The 20,154-nt window shown below is 43.7% G+C and overlaps 1 protein-coding gene across 5 annotated transcripts in view; it reads left to right on the plus strand.

The window, feature by feature from the left end:
• piwil2 (piwi-like RNA-mediated gene silencing 2) overlaps positions 1-20,154 on the plus strand; it is a 126,859-nt gene that overhangs the window by 72,936 nt on the left and 33,769 nt on the right. For all 5 annotated transcript variants that reach the window (XM_059961320.1, XM_059961374.1, XM_059961422.1 and 2 more), the window contains 5 exons: positions 4,440-4,524; positions 6,624-6,713; positions 10,374-10,514; positions 14,571-14,684; positions 19,366-19,554. In XM_059961320.1, the coding sequence (XP_059817303.1) occupies positions 4,440-4,524; positions 6,624-6,713; positions 10,374-10,514; positions 14,571-14,684; positions 19,366-19,554 (619 nt within the window). The remainder of the gene's footprint in view (positions 1-4,439; positions 4,525-6,623; positions 6,714-10,373; positions 10,515-14,570; positions 14,685-19,365; positions 19,555-20,154) is intronic.

Raw genomic sequence — 20,154 nt, forward strand, 5'->3', positions numbered from 1 at the left:
AGCCAGTGGAGGGAGGCCAGGATAAGAGTAATATAGTACCTCTTCCGGGCACCTGTCAGGAGCCTGGCTGTGGCGTTCTAGACCAGTTACAGACGGGACAGGGACAACTGACTCATCCCAGTATACAGGGAGTTGGAGTCGTCCAAGTGGGAGGATATAAGAACATGGATGACTTTCTCGAGATCTTTGAAAGAGAGAAATTACTTGATTTTGGCAATAGTACGAAGCTGGAAAAAACTGGCTTTTACTACTGCATTAACTTGCTTGTCAAATATCACACCAAGGGATTTAACATGGTTGTTCATAGTTATTTGAACACACTGTTTGCTTAAGAATTCGGCAACATTTGTTGGGTCAAATGGCCTGTTCCAGTCAAAACTTTCAAATGTTCTAATGTTTGTGGTGGCCTGTCTGTGACTGAGTGGCCTGCTGGGTGTTTTCATACAGATGGTTCAGGAGCCTAGTGCAGCCTCCTCTATATCAGTGAGGCCAATGTAGACTGGAGGAACCGCTTTGTCAACCACCTTCGATTTGTCCACCACAAAAAGTGGGATTTCCCACTGGCCACGCATTTCAGTTAATCGTCATTCAGCCATACATCTTTACCCATGAATACAGACAAGCGAAACAGCGTTACTCTAGGCTCAAGGTGCAAAACACAGTACCAACAATCATACACAGCACATATAGCAGTAAACATAACGGTCATACAAAAATTATCATCCAAATCCCTGAGTCCATGAATGGTGCAACAGTCTGTAGTTGAGCACAATACAACTAAGTTCTGCTGAATGAACACGGATGGGCAGCACTGGTTCCAGTGTGGATGCTGCATTACAGTGCGCCTGACAATGTGGTGGAGCGCCCAACTCTGATGCCTCTCCTGGTAAGCTGCAAGGAGGCAACACTGTGGATTGTGGCTTAGTCCATGCAGCTCCCCCTCTGTCCACCCCCACTGTTGACCAATAAATCAATGAATTGGTCTTAGAATGTTTCACACCACCAATGTCCAACAGAGTCATGCTATCACAAGAAAAGCTCAAAGGTGATCACTCACTGTTAGACTATACACCTCTTCACAGACCGATGTTTCTGTGGCGCTGGCAGTATCACGGTCCACACACCAAGCCCAGCTCTTTCAGCTTCTGTGCCATCAAGCAACTTCCTGATAGGGAAGACCTGCAGTACACTGTTAAGACAGTAACCCTTTGGTTGGCCCCATTGAAGCCACTGCATCTAAGCAGTCTCCTCCCCTATCAGATTCCTTCTTCAGCCTTTTACCTTTTCTACCTATTCTCTACCAGTTTCTTACTTCATTTCCTTCCACCCCACCTATCAACCTTCCCTCGCACTTGGTCTCACCTATCATCTACCAGTTCGTACTCCTTCCCCCTCCCACCCAATCTTAATCTGGTTCCTTCTCTCCCCTCACCCACTTCCTTTCCAGTCCTCGTGAAGGGTTTTGGCCTGAAATATGGACTGTTTATTCCCCTCCATTTTTGCTGCCAGACCTGCTGAGTTCCTCCAGCATTTTGTGTGTGTTACTTAAGATTTTCAGCATCTGCAAAATCTCTTCTGTTAGTGAACGTGATGCATTTTATTCTAAACCATCTAGTAGTGTTTTTGATTATTATTACCAAGACTAATTATAGATGCTTTTCTGAATTCCAGAATATTAATTGAATTAAATTCCACAGCATGTTTGGTGGGATTTGAACTTGAGTCCCTGTGAGTACAGGCCTCCCAGTTATTAGTCCAGCTGCCATTCACTAAATAACTGTAGGGTCAGTCTTTCTCAATGTAACAGTATGTAACTGCCTGTGATGTACCTGTACCCATAATCACTATAGAAGACAGAATCAGCCTTCCTTAAGAATGAACCTGTGGAAAGCAATTGGCCCTGATTGTGTACTCAAATCCTTCATAGATCAACTGGCTGGTGTCTAAGTCTGAGGCTTCCATTGGCTAGAGTTGACCATGGATGTTGCATCCCAGCTGTTGAGATACGCAAGCCTGGGCAGTGCAATATGGAGAGCAAGCTACCCCTCTCCACGCATCTGATGAGCCCAAAGGAACAGCAGAGACTTGTACAGTTCGGCATCAGCAGCAACATAAGAGTTTCCAGTCAGGTTCACTCCCAAAGTCTTCACCATGAGTTGGTGTAGCACTGTAAGACAGCAGAGGTTTGAGATCAGAGTTTTCCTTCTAGATGAGCTGCCAACCACCGTTGACAAGCCTCACCTGCCCAAAGTGACTAGTTTTACGGCGCCAGTAGCTTGTCTTTGCCCCTTTTCCTGTCAGTGGAAACGGTTCTGCCAGGCTTAGTAGCTAAGCACACATGAAGGCCAGGAGCTGGACTTGGTTGTCAGAGGCTATTTGAGGTGCACACCATTGCGAATATTTAATAGATAATTGGAGCTTGTCCCCATTACCACCCCAGTTGTAACAGCCTTAAAGCTGGTATATTTGGTTATTTTTAAGGTCACCCTGCTCCAACCTGAAGTTCCCACCTGCTTTAAGAAGACTACAGTCATCTTAGTGCCAAAGAAAAATATGGTCAAGTGCCTAAAATGACTGCTGCCTGATGGCTCTGACAGTTACGAACATGAAGTGCTTCAAGAAGCTGATTGTGGCATGTTTTAGATTAGATTAAAGACGTCATGGTTAGCTTTTTTGTCAGATTTATATCTAAACATACGATAAAATGCATTGTTTCCATCCAGTAAAATCAGTGAGGATTGTGCTGGACAGCCCACAAGTGTCACCATACTTGTGGTCTCGATGTACAGATTGTGGTTAGTGAGCTGTGAGCATATCATTACAAAGACACGTGGGTTAGGGTTGTGAGTTGTAGGCATCGTGTCATTGCAAAGACATAGGGGTAGAGTTGGTGAGTTATGGGCATGTCATTGAGAAGAGGTAGTGAGTTGAGGGTATGTCATTGAAATGGTGGGGGAGAGAAATTGAGGGAAAATAAAGGATAAAGAATGCGATTTAGGATATCCACACAGATCCCACTGATGCAAATGATACATTTCCCTGATGCTTTGATGTAAGCATGACAAATAAAACTTGTCATCTTTGTTTGATCTGTTTGGATGGCATGCAGAACACAGTACGTACCTGTGACGATAACAAAGCAATTACAAGTGCCAACAGCAACACGATATGTGAGGGACTGACAAACCTACCCTGTGGTATAGTGTGAGCTTGCAATGCGGGGTACTTGAAACATACCTGACGTGTGCAGTTGATATGTTACCTTGGGACAAGATGGGCATTCACTGTTGTGTTTTCTAATTTAATATGCAGTCCTAATATTTATAAAAGGAAAACAAAATTGCTTTGATGACTTTCTTCATGTATTCAAACTTATGATACAATCTGTATAATTGAACGTACCATACTGACTTGTGTTCTGTTCCTTTAATTGTTTTTTGCCTTTTTGGATTTCCTCTTTTTTTAGTTCAATTCCAGATGCTTCTATGACCCCCAATAGTCAGAGCACTACAGTACAGAAACAGGTCCTTCAGTTCATCTAGTCCATGCTAACTGGTATTCTACCTATTCCCACCACAGCCCTTCATACCCCTCGCAACTACGTGCTTATCCAAATTTCATTTAAATGCTGCAATTGAACCCACATTCAACCCTTCTGCTGGTAGCTCATTCCACACTCTCAGCCTCAGGTTCCCCTTAAATATTTCAACTTTCACTCTTAACCTGACCACCTAGTTCTAGTCTCACCCAGCCACAGTGGAAAAAGCCTACTTACCTACTCTGTCTATCTTACTGTGTATACCTTTATAAAATCTCCCATCATTCTCCTACAATCCAGGGAACAAAGTGCTAAGCTGTTCAACCTTTCCCTATATACTTGGGTCCTCCAGTCTTGGCAACTTTTTGGTAAATTTTCTCTGCACTCTTGCAATCTTTTTGATATATTTCGTGTAGGTGGGTGACTAGAACTGCACACAATAATCCAAATTTAGTTTGCAATATCTTAATTAATTTAACATGCGTCCCATCTGCTGTACTCATTTCATTGGTTTATGAGGGCCAATGTGCCAGAAACTCCCTTTCAGACCCTAACTACCTGTGACACCACTTCCAAGGAATTATGGATCTGTAATCTCAAATCTTTGTTATACCACTCTCTTCAGTACCCTACCGTTCACTGTAAGTCCTGCCCTAATTAGTCCTTCAAAGTGCAACACCTCTCACTTGTATGCTTGACTTCCATCCACCATTTTCCATCTGTCCAGATCCCTCTGGTCCTGATAGACAAATGACATAAGAATTGCATACCCCAACACTGGCTAAAGTTACCTAGTCTAATGCAGAGATTTGACCTAGAGTTGAGAGCTAGGCGATGGGATGTGTTGGGTGGTGTCTCTCTGCCATTGCCTGTTGTTGACCTGTTGAACTTGCTGTTGTAGCAAAAATTATGGAATTACCATTCAGGATCTGAACCAGCCTCTCCTGGTACATCGGCCGAAGCCAAGACGAGGACCACAGGGACAGGTACGGTGGGATGGGTACAATTATCCCAAATCGCATTCTTTACCCTTTAACTTCTTCTCTCCCCCCACCCCAATTGCTGCTGTGATCCAATTTGTAATAAAGACTCCTTCTGCCTTCAAGTGATTTGAGCAGAATGTCTTGTACACCACCCTCCCTGTGTGATGGAGAGACTGAGTGGGGAAGGAAAGAGTGGGTCAGCAGGTAGAGACCCAGGTTCAGTCCTGATTTCTGGTGCTTATCTCCTGGCGTGAGTTTCCCCAAGGGGCTTTTGTTTCCTCCCACATAGTCATTGAACACTACAGTACAGAAACAGGCCCATCTAGTCCAATCCAAACTATCCAAGATCTGTGGTTGGTTGTTGACTGCAGTAAGTTGCCACTAGTGTCTGGACAAGTGGAGGGAATTGATGGGAACCTGGGGAGAGTGAATGACTGCTTGTGAGAGATGGAGCTGTTCTGAACTTGCATGGACTGTGGTGTGAACTTGTGGACTGCTCCTAAGGCAGCAGTTAGCATAATGCTTTACGGCACCAACAATCAGAAATCAGAGTTATGTTCCTGCTGTTATCCGCAAGGAGTTTGTACATTCTCCCTGTAACTGCAAGAGTTTCCTCCGGTCCCTTCCACATTTCAAAGACATATGGATTAGGGTTAGTAAGTTGTGGGCATGCCGTGTTGGTACCAGAAGTGTGGCGACACTTTTGGGCTGCCTCAATCACATACTTAGATTTTATTTGTCATTGATGTAAATGACGCATTTCAATATGTTTTCACATACATGTACAAATAAAACTAATCTTTTACTTAGTATGGAAATGCAGGTTGAAACATATGAAGTCTGTACTGCGTGATTTTCCCTCTGTGGGTGGGAGACTCATTTGGTGAAGCTCTTGTTATGATTTTAGATTAACTCCCACTAGCCTTATTTTTTTGCTGTAGCACATCCTGTTAATACAGTCGATCGGGCTATTGAGCATGTTCACTCTTTATCCTGCACTTCCATTGTCATCCTTCTTCTCCCAATAAGAAGAAAAAGTTGCTTGTGCCCTCCCTTTCCACCTCACCAACCTCCATGTTCAACATATCCATAATTTGATCTTCAGGAAGCTGTGCTTCATGAGACAATGTGGTGAACTACACATACCTGTCTGGACACGCACCCCCCCCACACTGACTGCTCCTGTGGCTCCTCCCACGGACCCCGGTATAAAGGCGATTGGGGACTCCGCCCCGGTCTCAGTCTCCAGGATGCAATGTGGTGGTCAATTGCTGCTTGTTCTTTCTTCCAGCCAATAAAAGCCGTTATCTCACCTCACGTCTCGGAGAGTTATTGATGGTGCATTAGACGCATTTTCCCTTTTCCTCCCCTCTCAGCATTCCAGAGACAGTTGAGTTGGCAGTTCCCTGCTTCATTTTTCCATCTCGCCTGCCCTCTCCCAGTGGAATTTTTCTCCACCCACTACCTCAGCAACTTAACATACAGTTGTGTTTTCTGTCTCCTGTTCTTGTGAATTATCAGCAACCTATCATGTTAACTCTGTTTCCATCTCTGTGGCTTTTGTTTGGCTTGTATGGTATCTTCAGAATTCCCTTTTTTAAAAATTTAATAATTATTTTGAATTTGCATTTTTTCTGGGGTTTTTTAAGTCTCCTGTACCATAAGGAGACAATCCCAATGTCTGTTCTCTCCATCTACCAGCTCCACCAACCCTGAACCTTTCCTGTAAATCTCCTGTGTGCCCATTCACAAAGGTTTCTTGGCTAAAAGTTGTATCAGATGTACACCAAAATATGCAGTGAAATGTGTCGTTTACATTAACAACCAACACACCCAACGATGTGCTGGAGAAGCCCACGGGTGTCACCACACATTCTGGCACCAACACAGTCTGCCCACAACGTTCAGCAGAACAGCAGCAAAAACAAGCCTAGTTCCTCTCTCCCCCACCCAGGCATGCTTACACACAGTCCTCTAACTCCAGTACAGACAGTCTTTCCTTGACCTCCAGGCTCCACTAGACTTGTGAATTGTTGCAGAGGTTAGTTTCAAAATGGAGACAGATTCAGTTTGTAATTTGTGTATAAATTTTTTTAATGTAGTTAATACAGAATGAAATACTGCTAGTGCCTGAGCTGTCATACATGACGGATATACCCGAACAGATGAAGAAGGATTTCCACACAATGAAGGTAGGTAACTGAACCATATCACATCAAATGCGAGAATGTGGCAACTGCTCATAGCCGTTTGATTGCATGTATGCAAAGGACTCTATCTTTTTGTACAAGCTTTCAAGCACAAGTGTTTTTGTCTCGACAGGCCTGGTTCGTTGTACCTGCACTGTAAATTGCCCAGCAGGAGCATTAATCATATTACTTCGTTGTTCTTGTTCCGGCATAGGTAGCGCGAACATTTACAAAATTAGCTGGTGAACGCAAAGTCAGGAATTTAAGTTTAAGGAACTTAAGTTTCTCTCAGGGTACAACTAGATATGCATCATGTTGTTTACTGAAATAGAGAAAGTCTTTCTAAGTTGTATGATAAGGTAAAAGAGTAGCCAAAACCTAACAAGGCTACAGGAGAATAGGTTCTGCCCTTAAAGTAGTTACTGCCCAGAGATTTCCTGAGTGGAACACAGCAAAATGGGGTAATGAACTAAGTTCATTATTATTGTATCACAATAAAAAAGTTTCACAAATTTTTCAGCCCACATGGTGGAAAGCACTACATATGTCCCAGTGAAATGGTTTATAGGGTATGGAAGAACTTGTAATGATCACTATCATGGGAGGGAAGGCAATGGGGTCAATAAACTTTGAGATTAAAAGTGGGCAAATACCCAGCTCTTAAATAAGTAAATGTATTGGACTCTAAAGATTGTAAACCTGTGGGATATGTACTTTAAAACACTGATTCAGTCATAATCTTTTGAAAGAAAAAGTATAAACGGAATCAGCTTTATTATCACTGACATGTCATGAAATTAATTGTTTTGTGGCAGCAGAACAGTGAAATACCTTAAAAATTGCTATAAACTTAATACTAAGAAATATATAAAAATAGGCAGTGCAAAAAGAGCAATATGAGTTAGTGTTAATGGATTCATTGTCCATTCAAAAAAAATCTGATGGCAGAGGGGATGAAGCTGTTACTAATACATTGAGTGTGTCTTCAGCCTCTTGTACCCCCTTCCCGATGGTAGCAAAGAGAAGACGGCATGTCATAGATGGTGAGGGTCCTTATTAATAGATGCCACTGCCTTGAGGCATTTTGACAGTGCCCTCAAAAGTTGTGAGGCTAGTGCCCATGATGCTCGCTGAGTCTACAACCCTCTGGAGCTTTTTCCTAATCCTGTCCATCGGTGGCTCCATACCAGACAGTGATGCAAATAGTCAGAATGCTGTCCACCATACATCTGTAGAAGTTGTCTAGAGTCTTTGGTGGCAAACCAAATCTCCTCAAACTCCTCATGAAATATTTCCAGCGCCGTGTCTTCTTTGTAGCTGCATTGATATGTTGGGTCTAGGATAGACCCTCAGTGATATTGACACCCAGGATCTTAAATTTTTAAACTAGTCACCAACGTAATGATTGCAGAAACTGAAATAGAATATCAACCATGTAATCAGTCTGAGGGATGACTTTTGTCCAAGAATCAGAGAGAATCTGTTGGAGAACAATCCCAGTTCGTTCAAAATGTGGCCACTTCATTTCACAGGAAGTTTGTGACAACTACTCAAGTTTCAAAATATATTTATTAACAAAGTACGTCTACAGTGTATCACCATATGCTGCCTGGAGGTTCAATTTCTTGCAGGTGTTTGTGGTGTTACGAACCCCGTAACTGGGTCACTTACCAGCAAAGATAGAAGGTCCGTTGAACTCTGATGGTACTATTTTAACAGTATTTATTGATAAAAATACACAAAATAATATCAATGCAAACATACAGATAATAGATGTCGTCAATACTAAATCTAAAAGCGCGGGTATAATAATAATCAAGGGGATTATTATTGTTGTCTAGGGGATAATGTATTGTCCAATGAAAGTATAAAAGTCACTGTTAGTTCGTTCAAGCTGCAGCATTTTGGTTTGAGAGAAAGACGAGTTAAAACTCGCCCAGTCCTTTTATGATGTCAATCCTTCGAGAGTCGTTGGGAGTTGGCTTCCCCGTTGTTAGCTAAAAGCCGTTCTTCTGTGGTAAAGGACACCAGTTCCGGGGCAAATGGAACTGAACGCACGTGGCCTCCCCACCGGCTTCCGCTATTACGGGATTGCTAGCGTTTCTTCTGGTGCATCTGACGGCCTGTTCCCACAGACCGTCTTTTATCCTGACTCACAGGGTCTCAGATGTCAATCAGCTTGAGATGATGCAATCTCTCCACCAACCTCCCCCTCGGTTCATTGCCTGGGGCTTTGATGCATCATACAGGATGCAATACACAAGTCCATCTCTAAGAGACAATAGCCGGTATCAATAGGTCCGCCTTCTCGGAGGCCAGGTCACATTCCAATCTTTGTGAATTCTGCATGTCTTTCTCTCATTTCCTGGGTCTCCTGAACGGACTCAATGGTGATCTTGCGATTCTCACAAAGGAGGGGGCTACCCTGCACCCTTTGGCCCCTCAGAGCTGTGGTACATTCATAACAGTGGGAAAACAAATACAATAGAATCAATGAAAAACTACACACAGCTGAAACTGACAAACAACTAATGTACAAAAGATAAACTGTGCATAAATTATGCTGAGAACATGAGTCTTAGAGCCCTTGACAGTGAGTCTATAGCAGGGGTGGGCAAACTTTTTGACTTGAGGGCCACAAAGGGTTCTAAAATTTGACAGGGGGGCCGGACCAGGAGCAGATGGACGGAGTGTTTTGGTAATACACCTCATAAGAGAAAATAAAATATCATGGGATATGTAGAAAACATGTGCTTTAATTTCAATTGAAAATGAACAAATGCATTACAACAAAATATCTGTCTTTGAAGTCCCATGGTATTTAGCTATTTATTGAAATGACTTTTAAAACACTGAAAATTAAATGAATAAAGTACAGCTTTTTTTAATAGTAACAGTTATTATTTTAAAGCACTGAAAATTCTGTTATCCTTCAAGATATTATCATCATCACTCTCCTCCTGACTGTCTTTATTTCAAAAACGGTAGGAGATGCAGGTCTACTTGTCCTGCTCCTTCTTATTCAATTGTCCCCTGTGCCAAAACTCAACAACGACCAACACTATGACAAAGCAGGGAGAGCGCGCCAGTATGCGGAGCTCTGTGCTCGCAAATCCCTGCAGGCTATCTCTCTTAGCCGGAACGCTGGCTAATTGTGAGCCGGTTGTGCCAGGAAATGGGTCGCCACAAGGTCACAAAGTAAAGCGCAAATGTAGAGTAATATGCTGCACCTCAACAAAGGTCAATGTATATAGAGTGCGTCATCTATTGGGAAAACGCCAGAATTGCGGGGAGAAAACTTTAACAAGGTTTATTAATATAATTTCATCAAGTTCTGCGGGCTGGATTAAAAAGCTTAACGGGCCGCATATGGCCCGCGGGCCGTAGTTTGCCCATGCCTGGTCTATAGGTTGTTGAATCAGTACACAGAAGTGTTGAGTGAAGTTATCCACACCGGTTCAGGAGCCTAATTATAGGATAATTATTTCTGAACTTGGTATTGTGGGACATTAGGCTTCTGTACCTCCTGCCTGATGTGGTGTGATGATCAGCCTTGAAGTGATATTTTCTGAAATGGAAAAGGGCCTTCTGAATAATGGTGTGTGGACATATTCCTCTGTGATTTTAATGATTCTAATTTCCAGGTTTCCTTTGATCTTACAGGATATGGCTGCACAAGTTAACAAAAGTCCTGAACAGAATCTTCTGGCTCTGAAAAAGCTCCTGAACAACATCAAGGAAAATGCCAGTGCTCAGGAGGAGCTGTCCCTCTGGGGTCTCGTCATTGACAATGATGTTCTTGAAGTGGGTCTTGGTGATTTGTCTTGTGAAGCTGCTCTTGGGTTGGAATTTGGCAGAGAGGATTGTTACAACTCTGTCAAAAGCTGCGTGTTACTCCAGTCAGGCAAACCCCTCTTTCTGAAACTCTGTTTGGACCTTGCGGTCCTTTGGCCATATGTGGTGCAACAAAAAGTGGAAGAACCATTGCCACTTGTACAGTGAAAAGATTGGAGTACACTCAGTAGTCACTTTATTTGGTACATGAGTGGAACTGGAGGTGGTCTGCTGTAGCCTATCCACTTCAAGGTTCGATATGTGCATTCAGAGATGCTCTTCTGCACCCACCATTGTAACCATATAACAATCATAGCATGGAAACAGGCCATCTCGGCCCTCCTAGTCCATGCTGAACTCTTAATCTCACCTAGTCCCACCTACCCGCACTCAGCCCATAACCCTCCACTCCTTTCCTGTCCATATACCTATCCAATTTTACCTTAAATGACACAACTGAACTGGCCTCTACTACTTCTACAGGAAGCTCATTCCACACAGCTATCACTCTCTGAGTAAAGAAATACCCCCTCGTGTTTCCCTTAAGCTTCTGCCCCCTAACTCTCAGATCATGTCCTCTCGTCCCCAACCTTCAATGGAAACAGCCTATTCACGTCAACTCTATCTATCCCTCTCAAAATTTTAAATACCTCGATCAAATCCCCCCTCAACCTTCTATGCTCCAATGAATAGAGACCTAACTTGTTCAACCTTTCCCTGTAACTTAAGTGCTGAAAAGCAGGTAACATCCTAGTAAATCGTCTCTGCACTCTCTCTAATAATAACATGTGGTTATTTGAGTTATTGTCACCTTCCTGTCAGCTTGAACTAGTCTGGCCATGCTCCCTGACCGCTCTCTTCACAAGGCATTTTTTCCCCACAGAATTGCCACTTACTGAATGTTTGTGTTTTTCACAGCATTCTCTGTAAATTCTAGAGATTGTTTTGCATAAAAATCCCAGAAAATCAGCAGTTTCTGAGATGCTGAAACCACCCTGTTTGGCACCAAAAATTATTCCATAGTCAGTGTCACTAAGATCACATTTCTTCCCATTCTGATGTTTGGTCTGAACCTCTTGACCAAGTCTGCGTGCTTTTATGCATTGAGTTGCTGCCACATGATTGGCTAATTAGATATTTGCACTAATAATCAAATGTGCTTAATGAAGTGGCCATAGAGTGCATAGCCACAGAGTGAGGGAACTGCCCTCTTCCCCAGTCACATTGGGCTAGCCTTAGAGTCTGGCAGAGGGTTGTCAGTCCACTTGCTTCCTGGATTTGGAATTGTCTGAGAAATTTGGAAAAATTTGTGTTCTCCCCCAACATGGTGTTCTTGACTCTTCTATAAGCCTGAGGGCAGATCATATTTTGGTTTTTACATAAGATTAGATTAGTTTTATTTGTATACATCAGAACATGTCAGTGACAACATACAGTTTTGTGGACATGCTGGAGGTAGCCCGCGAGTGTCACAAACACAGCATGTTCACAACTCCTAACCCTAACCTGTATGTGAGCAAAATGGAACACCCAGAGGAAATGCACTCGTTCACAGGGAGCACATACAATGTCCTCAAAGACAGTGGTAGGAATTGTATCCTAATCACTGATGCGGTGAAGCATGACATAGTTGCTGCACAACCTCCATTCACTACCTCATCATGGCAGTAGAGGAGGCCATGTACGGACATATCCGAATGGGAATGTGAAGCAGTGTTGAAATGGGTGGCAACCGGGAGATCCTGTCTGTTGTGGACGGAGCAGTACTCGACGAAGCGGTCCCCCAATCTGCGTCAGGTCTCACTGATGTAGAGGAGGCCGCACCGGGAGCACCGGATGCAATAGATGACCCCAACAGACTCACAAGTGAAGTGTTGCCTCACCTGGAAGGACTGTTTGGGGATCTGAATGGTGGTAAGAGATGAGGTGTAGGGACAGGTGTAGCACTACACTTGCAGGGATAAGTGCCAGGTGGGAGATCTGTGGGGAGGGACGTGTGGACCAGGCAGTCGCGGAAGGAACAATCCCTGCGAAAAGCAAAGAGGGGTAAAGAGGGAAAGATGTCCTTAGTGGTGGGGTCCTGCTGAAGGTGGAGGAAGTTGCGGAGGATAATATGCTGGATCTGGAGGCTGGTGGGGTGAAAGGTGAGGACAAGGGGAACCCTGTCCCTGTTGCGGTGACGGGAGGATGGGGTGATGGCCAAAGTGCGGGAAATGGAAGAGATGCGGGTGAGGGCATCATTGATGACGGCAGAAGGAAAACCACAATTCTTAAGAAAGAGGGCATTTGGAATGTCCTGGAATGGAAAGCCTCATCCTGGGAACAGATGCGGCGGAGACGGAGGAACTGGGAATAGGGAATAGAGTTTTTGCATTTGGCAGGGTGGGAAGAGGTATAATCAAGGTAGTTATGGGAGTCAGTGGGTTTATAGAAGATGTCAGTGGACAGTCTATCTCCAGAGATGGAGACCGAGAGATCAAGAAAGGGGAGAGAAGTGTCCCAGATGGACCAAGTGAATTTGAGGGTTGAGCGAAAGTTAGAGAGAAAGTGGATAAAATTGATGAGCTCAGCATGGGTGCAGGAAGCAGCACCAATGTAGTCGTCAATGTGTCGAAGGAAGAGTTGGGGAGCAGTACCAGTATAGATTTGGAGCATAGACTGTTCCACATAACCCATGAAGAGGCAGGCATAGCTAGGGCCCATGTGAGTGCCCATAGCTACACCCTTGGTCTGAAGAAAGTGGGATGAGCCAAAAGAGAAGTTATTAAGTGTGAGTACCAGTTCCGCCAACCTGAGGAGTGTGGTGGTGTTGGGGAACTGGTGAGGTCTATTGTCCAGAAAGTAGCAGAGGGCTTTGAGGCCTTCTTGATGGGGAATTGAAGTGCATAATGATTGGACATCCATTGTGAAAATGAAGTGGTTGGGACCAGGGAACTAGAAGTTATTGAAGAGATTGGAGGGCATGGGATGTATCCCGGATGTAGGTGGGGAGGGACTGAACTATGGGTGACAAAATGGAGTCCAGGTAGGCAGATACAAGTTCAGTGGGACAGGAGCAGGCCGAAACTATAGGCCTACCAGGACAGTCAGGCTTATGGATCTTGGGGAGGAGGTAAAACCAAGCAGTGCGGGGTGTGGGAATTATGAGTTTTTTGGCTGAGGATGGAAGGTCTCCGGAGTTGATAAGGGCAGTGATGGTACAGGAGACAATGGTTTGATGTTTTTTGGTTGGGTCCTGTTCCAGGGGTAAGTATGAGGAGGTGTCAGAGCTGCTGTTTGGCCTCAGTGAGGTAGAGGTCCGTCCGCCAGACCACTACAGCACCACCTTTGTCTGCGGGTTTGATGGTGAGGTCATGATTAGTGTGGAGAGAGTGGAGGGCAGTGCGTTCAGAGGTTGGAACAGGAGAGAGGAGCAGTGAAGTTGAGACGGTCAATGTCTTGGTGACAGTTGGAGATGAAAAGATCAAGTGCAGTTAGAAGGCCCGATGCGGATGTCCAGGAGGAAGAGGAGTGTTGAAGACGGGAGAAGGGGTCATCAATAGGGCAAGGGGAATCCTCGTTAAAGTAGTAGACTCAGAGACGTAAGCGATGGAAGAAGAGTTCAGCGTCATGCCGGACACGGAACTCACTGAGGTATGGCGGAGGGGGACAAAAGTGAGGCCCTTGTTAAGCACAGACCACTCTGCCTCAGAGAGGGGAAGGTCAGAGGGGATGGTGAAGACATGGCAAGGGTTGGGGCTGGAGTCAGAGGAAGGTAAAGAGTGGGAGGTGTGGAATTTGTTGCCACAGGCAGCTGTGGAGACCAAGTCTTTCTGAATATTTAAGGCAGAGGTCGATAGATTCTTGTTTGCTCAAGGCATGAAGGGATACAGGGAGAAAGCAGGAGGTTGGGGCAGAGAGGAATAAAGGAATCAGCTATGATGAAATGGCGGAGCAGACTCTGAGCAAAATGGCCTAGTTCTGCTCCTATATCTTAAGGTCTTAATGCAATGTTTTTTAATCTCTCTGTTTTGTTCTCTTTAACAGACAGAGGCAAGAGTGCTACCTCCTGAGAAGATCATCCTTCGACACAAGTCATTTTCATATGGGCCTGATGTTAACTGGTCAAGGGAAGTTGCACGAGAGAAAGTAATCTCTGGGGTAAGTTTTACAGGCTTGGTGAGTGACTGCCTTGGGCAGCTGCATCAGTGCAATTGAGTGGAGCATCATGATGGGTTAACTTGAATTTGGTTAATCGGACTTGGGTTTATTATCACTAAAATACATTGTGAAATGTGTTGTTTTGTGACAGCAGTACATGCATGACATAAAAATTACTTATAATAATAGTGCAAAAATAGTGAAGTTGGGTTCATGGACTGTTCAGAAATTTGATGGCAGAAGGAATGAATCTGTTTCTAAAATGTACATGGGTGCGTGCGTGGTCTTGCACACCATGAGCATTACCTCTCTATTGTCAGTTTTTGTCCTGCTAATTTATTTTTTGTATGTTTTTCTTTTTTTAATCTAGTATATTTTAAATAGTGCATTGTACTAGTATCACAAAACAAATTTCACAAAATGTCTGTGATAATCTAGCTACCGGTAATTCTGATTTTGCCCTTGTTGCAGTGAAGCTCAATGTAAGCTTAAGGAATGGCATCTTGTGTTTCCAGCTTGGCAACATTGAATTCAGGTAACATGCCTCCCTAATGAAGGATTGTGAACTTGTAGCATTAACTATTTTTGTCTCTGCTGCCTGACCTCTTTTATTTCAGATTTGCAATAATTGTTGTGTTCTGTATCTGTCCATTCCTGCATCGTTTGTTGATCCTCTCTGCTTGTTTAAACATTGGCTGACTGGCTTAATTCTGCTCCTATGTCTTATGGTCTTGTGATCTAAATGTCCTTCAGACAGATGATATGCAGTCAGCAAGCCTTCATCACCCTGTTTCAGCTGCTGGCAGTGACAATAGTGTTGACATCTTTCTTTCTGGGCATCCAGCCTATTACTTGTTCCTACCAGCCCTACCCCCTTCTCTGCATCTCGTTGAAACAGCTTCCCATCATTATCTTGGCCCGTTCAAGGTTTGTTGATGTGGAAATCTGCATTTCCCCCATTTCTTCACAGATGTTTTCATACTACTAAATATTTGTGGCATTATCGACTTGTTAATTCTTTACGGGCACGGTTAACTTAATTTGAAATAAAGTGAATTTGTACCATGATCCAACTGCACTATAAACTCTTCTCCATTCACCGTGGGTGTGTGTTTCATTTTTTTTAATCTATTGTATTTAGAGATGCAGCACATGACAGGCTCTTCAAGCCCAACAAGCCCGATTATACCCGTAGGGCCGATTACCCTAGTAACCCATATGTCATTGGAATGTGGGAAGAAACCAGAGCACCTGAAAGAAACCCACACAGTACATGGAACATGTACAACTCATTTGTATATAGTGTTGGAATTGATTGCAGGTCTCTGGCACTTTAGTAGCGTTAAGCTAACCACTACACCACTGTGCTGCTGGCAAACTAACAAAACCCAGGATTAAGCCACCATATTTGAGATCTTCAGTCTTCTAAAATTATCATGTCATTTCGGGCTGGGTGATGAAATCTGGGCCCAGAGTGAGTTGCTGGGTGGTGTGGTCTTAGGCCCAGAGTCTTTCGCTGCAGTGGTGCCCGGGTCCTAGTGTGGGGTACAGTGCGCTATTTAGACAATTTAAATGCCAATCCAGATCAGAGGCAAGAACCGATTTCACTCGTTCTCCGCGATATTCACTCCTCTGTCTCCAGGGCGCCAGAGCCTTTCACTTTTCCATTGTTTACTCAATTTACATGCTGGCCCAGATAGACTGAAAACACAGGGCGTCCGTCGGGATAAGAGCTGATTTCATTCATTCTCCATGATGGTCATCTTCATGGCACTGAGCCTATGAAGACTGCCCCAGCTGCTGTGCTCCATGATGAGTGAGGCTTTTGGGCCAACTCCAGGCTGCTCCAGGGTTTGGATGAGGATTTACTTTTGGTTTGAAATGCAGTTGTTCGCTTCAATTGATCACATGATTTGTATTTTTTTTTCTCTTGCGTATCGTGTTGGTCTTTTTATTTTTGTTATTTTATTCTTTAATTTGAGTTCTTTCGTGTTTCTTGCTTTGTGGCTCCTTGTGAAAAAGCAAATCTCAAGGCTGTGTAATTTATACATTCTTTGATAATGAATGCACTTCAATCTTGAATCATTTAATCCAGTTTCAGTTCAGTCTTAGCCAGATTGGCCTCATACCTTCATAGCTTTGCTCAGGTTTAGGAACACATTCACAGATTGAATGATCACTTTTGCCTTTATGTAAAAGGATCAAGGATCAATGTTATTTGCCATATACATTTGCATGTATTCAGTGTGTTGGTACAACGTGCAATAAAAAAATTATCCAACAATTATAAACTATCACAAATCCATGGACTTTCTGTATTTAATGGCTATCTGGAGCAGTTAAATATCAGTTGTACTTGCATACTTTGACAATAAAATGAATCTTTGAACATTGGCTAGCAGGATGGAGATGTGTCTCTACTAAAGAAGGAGTAGGGCACTCCTCCACAAGCCTGCAGGTCACCCTTGTGTAAGGTGTAGCCCCTAAATTGGGGTCACGTGAAGCCGTAGGAACAGCTGGTGCACATCACAAATCCTAGTTATGTGACCAGTGACGCCAAGCAGACAATCTCTGCAGAGTATTGATAATGACTGGGGTCACCTGTCTTGTAAAGACACTGCCCAGAAGAAGGGAATGGCAACCACTGCTGTAGAAAAAAAAAATTGCCAAAAATAGTTACGGTCAGAAGATCATGATCATCTATGTCATGCGATAAGGCACGTGATAATGATGATACCAAAACTTGCAGTGCAATGCATTATTGCAATTGCAATGCCAACGACCAACACAAGCCAAGTGTGCTGCACATTCTGACATTAACATAAAATTAACCCTAACCTACAAGTCTTTGGAACGTGGGAGGAAACTGGACCACCCAGAGGTCACGGGGTGAATGTACAAACTCCTTACGGACAATTGTAGGGATTGAACCCAGATCACTGGCTGTGTAAAGTGCTATGCTATCTACTATTGTGGTGTGCTGCTGAGGTTCAATATCCTGCTGTTTGGCTGTGAATGGTCACAAATGAAACACAGTTAGTGAAGTGATGCTGAAGAGTCACTTGGACAAGAGCAGGTGCTAAAGGGAATATTATGCAGTCTAATGTTAAAACGTACTGTGGAAATGCTGTACAAGACTGAGAATTTAATTGTGATTGGCATCAGGGTTGGTCTGGCAGGGTGAGGGGTTGTGGGGTGGAATGCTACTTTCAAAAAAGGGGTACAGAGCCTTGGGTCCCACTCTACCAGGTTCAGGAACAGTTATTACCCTACAACCATCAGGCTCCTGAACCAGCATTGAAAACTTCACTAGCCTCAACTCTGAACAAATTCCACCGCCTACGGGCTCACTTTCAAAGGCTCTATAGCTCATGTTCTCAGTATTATTTATTTACTTATATTTGCTTTTTATTTGCACATTGGTTATTCACCAATCTTTATCTAGTTTTAGGAGTCATAGAAGTCATAGAACACTATAACACTGAAACAGGTCCTTTAGCCCATCTCTGTACTGAACTATTAATCTGCCCAGTCCCATCAACCTTCATCTGGACCAGAGTCCTCCATTCTCCTCCATGTACCTATTCAAATCTCTCTTAAAGTTGTAATCAGTTCACCCTCTGAGTGAAAACATTCACCTTCATGTTCCTATTACACATTTCATCTTTTACACTTAACCCAGGATCTTCTAGTTATCATCTCACCCACCCTCAGTGGAAAAAGTCTGCTTGCTTTTATCTTTATCCCCTCAAATTTGGTATACTCCCATCAAATCTTCCCTCATTCTTCTCCACTTTCAAGCAGGGGTTCTCAACTTTTTTTTATGCCAGTGAGACTTCCCATTAACGGAGGGGTCTGTGGATCCCAGGTTGGGAACCTTTGCTGTAGGGAATACAGTCCCAGTCTATTCAATCTTTCTCTATAGCTCAAGTCCTGGCAACATCCTTGTAAATTTCCTCTGCACTCTTTCAATCTTATTTACATCTTCCTGTAGGTAGGTAACCAAAACTGCATGCCATACTCCAAATTAGGACGCACCCCCAACATTTTGTACAACTTCAACATAACATCCCAACTTTTGTACTCAATAATTTGATTTATGAAGTCCAAAGTTCCAAAAACTTTCTTTTTGATTTTGATGCACCATCAATAACTCTCCGAGACGTGAGGCGACATATCGGCTTTTATTGGCTGGAAGAAAGAACAAGCAGCAATTGACCACCACATTGCATCCTGGAGACTGAGACCAGGGCGGAGTCCCCAATTGCCTTTATACCGGGGTCTGTGGGAGGAGCCACAGGAGCAGTCAGCGGGGGGGGGGGGGGGGGGGCGTGTCCAGACAGGTATATGTAGTTCACCACAGATCTAATTCCTTGTGGTACCATTTTCAAGTAGCTATGGATCAGTATTCCCAGATCCCTCTGTTCTCCTGCACTCTGCAGGGCCCTGCTGCTCACCATTTAAGACCTACCCTGGTTTATCTTCCTGAAGTGCATTTGTCATTTTCCCAACTGGCCCAGATTCCATTGCAAATTTTCATTGATTTTGTTGTATTTCTCTGTTCTACTGTAAATGCCAGAAAGAAAATTAACCTTGGGGTATTACATGGTGTCATATACGTACTTTGATAAATTTAATTTGAACTTATTGGTAAGATTGTCATACTGTTCATGTTCCACAGGTTCCAATGCATTGCTGGGCTCTCTTTTTCCCAAAGCAAAGTGCCACATATGCCAAGGAGCTGGTCAAGTTGATGTCAAAGGTAGCAGAGCCCATCGGCATGATCCTCGTGCAGCCTGCCTACATCGAGCTGAAGGATGACCGGACCCAGACCTACATCCGAACACTTCAGTCACACCTGGAGAGTGCCGTGCGTGGCGGGTTGGCGGGTTTCAATTTCAGTAGAGGGCTTTTTAAATTCGAACCTACCGATTTCTTCTGAGTATTATTGTGTAGAAGTTACCATATGTTACAAAGAGACATTGACAAATGCAGAGTTTAGCTAAGAGGTGGCAGATGGAGTTCAACCTGGAAAAATGTGAAAAGTTACATCTTGAGAGGTCAGAATTGAAGGCAGATTAAAGGGTCCCTGACAGGATTCTTAGCAGTGTGGAGTCCGTGTCCATAGGTCCCTCAGAGTTGCAGCGCAAGTTGATGGGGCATATGGTGTGTTGGCCATCAATAGTTGGGAGATTGTGTTCAAGATCTGCAGGGTAATGTTGCAGCTCTATAAAATGGTTAGACCACACTTAGAGTATTCAATTCAAGCTGAATTGTCATTCAACCGTACATGGATACCCATGAATACAGCCAAACAAAAAAGCATTGCTCTGGAGTCAAGGTACAAAATACAGCACCAAGAGCATGTACAAGGTAGTAAGCACAAATGACATCGTAGTCAAGCAAAGAGTCCAAACTTATGCCATCAATCTGCAGTTGAACACAATAGAGCTAGTCTGCCCAGTGAACA

The sequence above is a fragment of the Hypanus sabinus genome, chromosome 1 (assembly GCF_030144855.1).
Source record: "Hypanus sabinus isolate sHypSab1 chromosome 1, sHypSab1.hap1, whole genome shotgun sequence".
Taxonomy (NCBI): Eukaryota; Metazoa; Chordata; class Chondrichthyes; order Myliobatiformes; family Dasyatidae; genus Hypanus; species Hypanus sabinus.